Genomic DNA, 805 nt, shown 5'->3' with positions numbered 1-805 from the left:
CATGGTGGCCGAGCTTGCCGACCGCGGCAACATGAAGGTGGTTCGCGCGAAGGTGCCGCTCGCCAACATGTTCCAGTACGTCTCCTCGCTGCGCTCGCTCACCAAGGGCCGCGCCTCCTATTCGATGGAGCTCGACTCGTACGAGGTGGTTCCGCCCAACGTGGAGAAGGAGCTCCTCGCCAAGTACAAGGGCAACACTGGTGAGGACGAGGACGACTGAGAGCATACCATCGCGCGCACACAGCGTCAGCAAACCATGTCCTCGGGACGCTCGGGGCGAGGGACTCTGGCCTCCCCCTCTCGACGTTCGTATGTGATCTCTACGTGTGTCGGGTCAACACAAATAACTTTGAGCGAGTTGTGCGCTGAGTGATTGAGACAAACAATAAGAGCTACGTCCACGACTAAAATGTGTCGCTCTCGTGCGGCGAAAGGTCAAAGCAGTAAGCAGTAGCACAAAGGATGCCACTTCCTGCATAATCGCGATTCATATATAATTCGCGCCTGCCCACACCATCCACCGCCGCAGAGAGAGAGCCCCCCCCCCCCCCCCCACCGGCACCGCCTGCGCCGCACACGCGTCACGCCCCACCGCGCACCGGGCCCGGGGGCGCCCCAAAATATCCGCACCTGAGTGTGTGTGTGTCCGCAGCCTGTGAGCTGTGTGTGCTGTGAGCTGCGTGTGTGTGACCTCCACACCGTGCTGCAGCGAAGGGGCCGAAGCCTGAAAATCCTGAATCCTCACATTACGACTCTACACGGGTTAGAGAGAGGACGCTGCTCACCTCTGGTGACCTGCTGTGCC

General features: G+C 60.5%; 1 protein-coding gene across 1 annotated transcript; it reads left to right on the top strand.

Annotated features, from left to right (window-relative positions):
- Nucleotides 1-31: 31 nt before the first annotated feature.
- Nucleotides 32-369, top strand: EMIHUDRAFT_260678 (hypothetical protein; the record flags this gene model as incomplete). Its single annotated transcript, XM_005791072.1, has 2 exons — nucleotides 32-200; nucleotides 245-369. 2 exons carry the CDS (start codon nucleotides 32-34, stop codon nucleotides 367-369), a joined length of 294 nt encoding a protein of 97 aa, XP_005791129.1.
- Nucleotides 370-805: the final 436 nt, after the last annotated feature.

The sequence above is a fragment of the Emiliania huxleyi genome, assembly GCF_000372725.1.
Source record: "Emiliania huxleyi CCMP1516 unplaced genomic scaffold EMIHUscaffold_11559, whole genome shotgun sequence".
In the NCBI taxonomy this organism is placed as follows: Eukaryota; Haptophyta; order Isochrysidales; family Noelaerhabdaceae; genus Emiliania; species Emiliania huxleyi.
The sequence above is the reverse complement of the archived record's forward strand: the minus strand, read 5'-3'. Positions and strand labels throughout refer to the sequence as shown.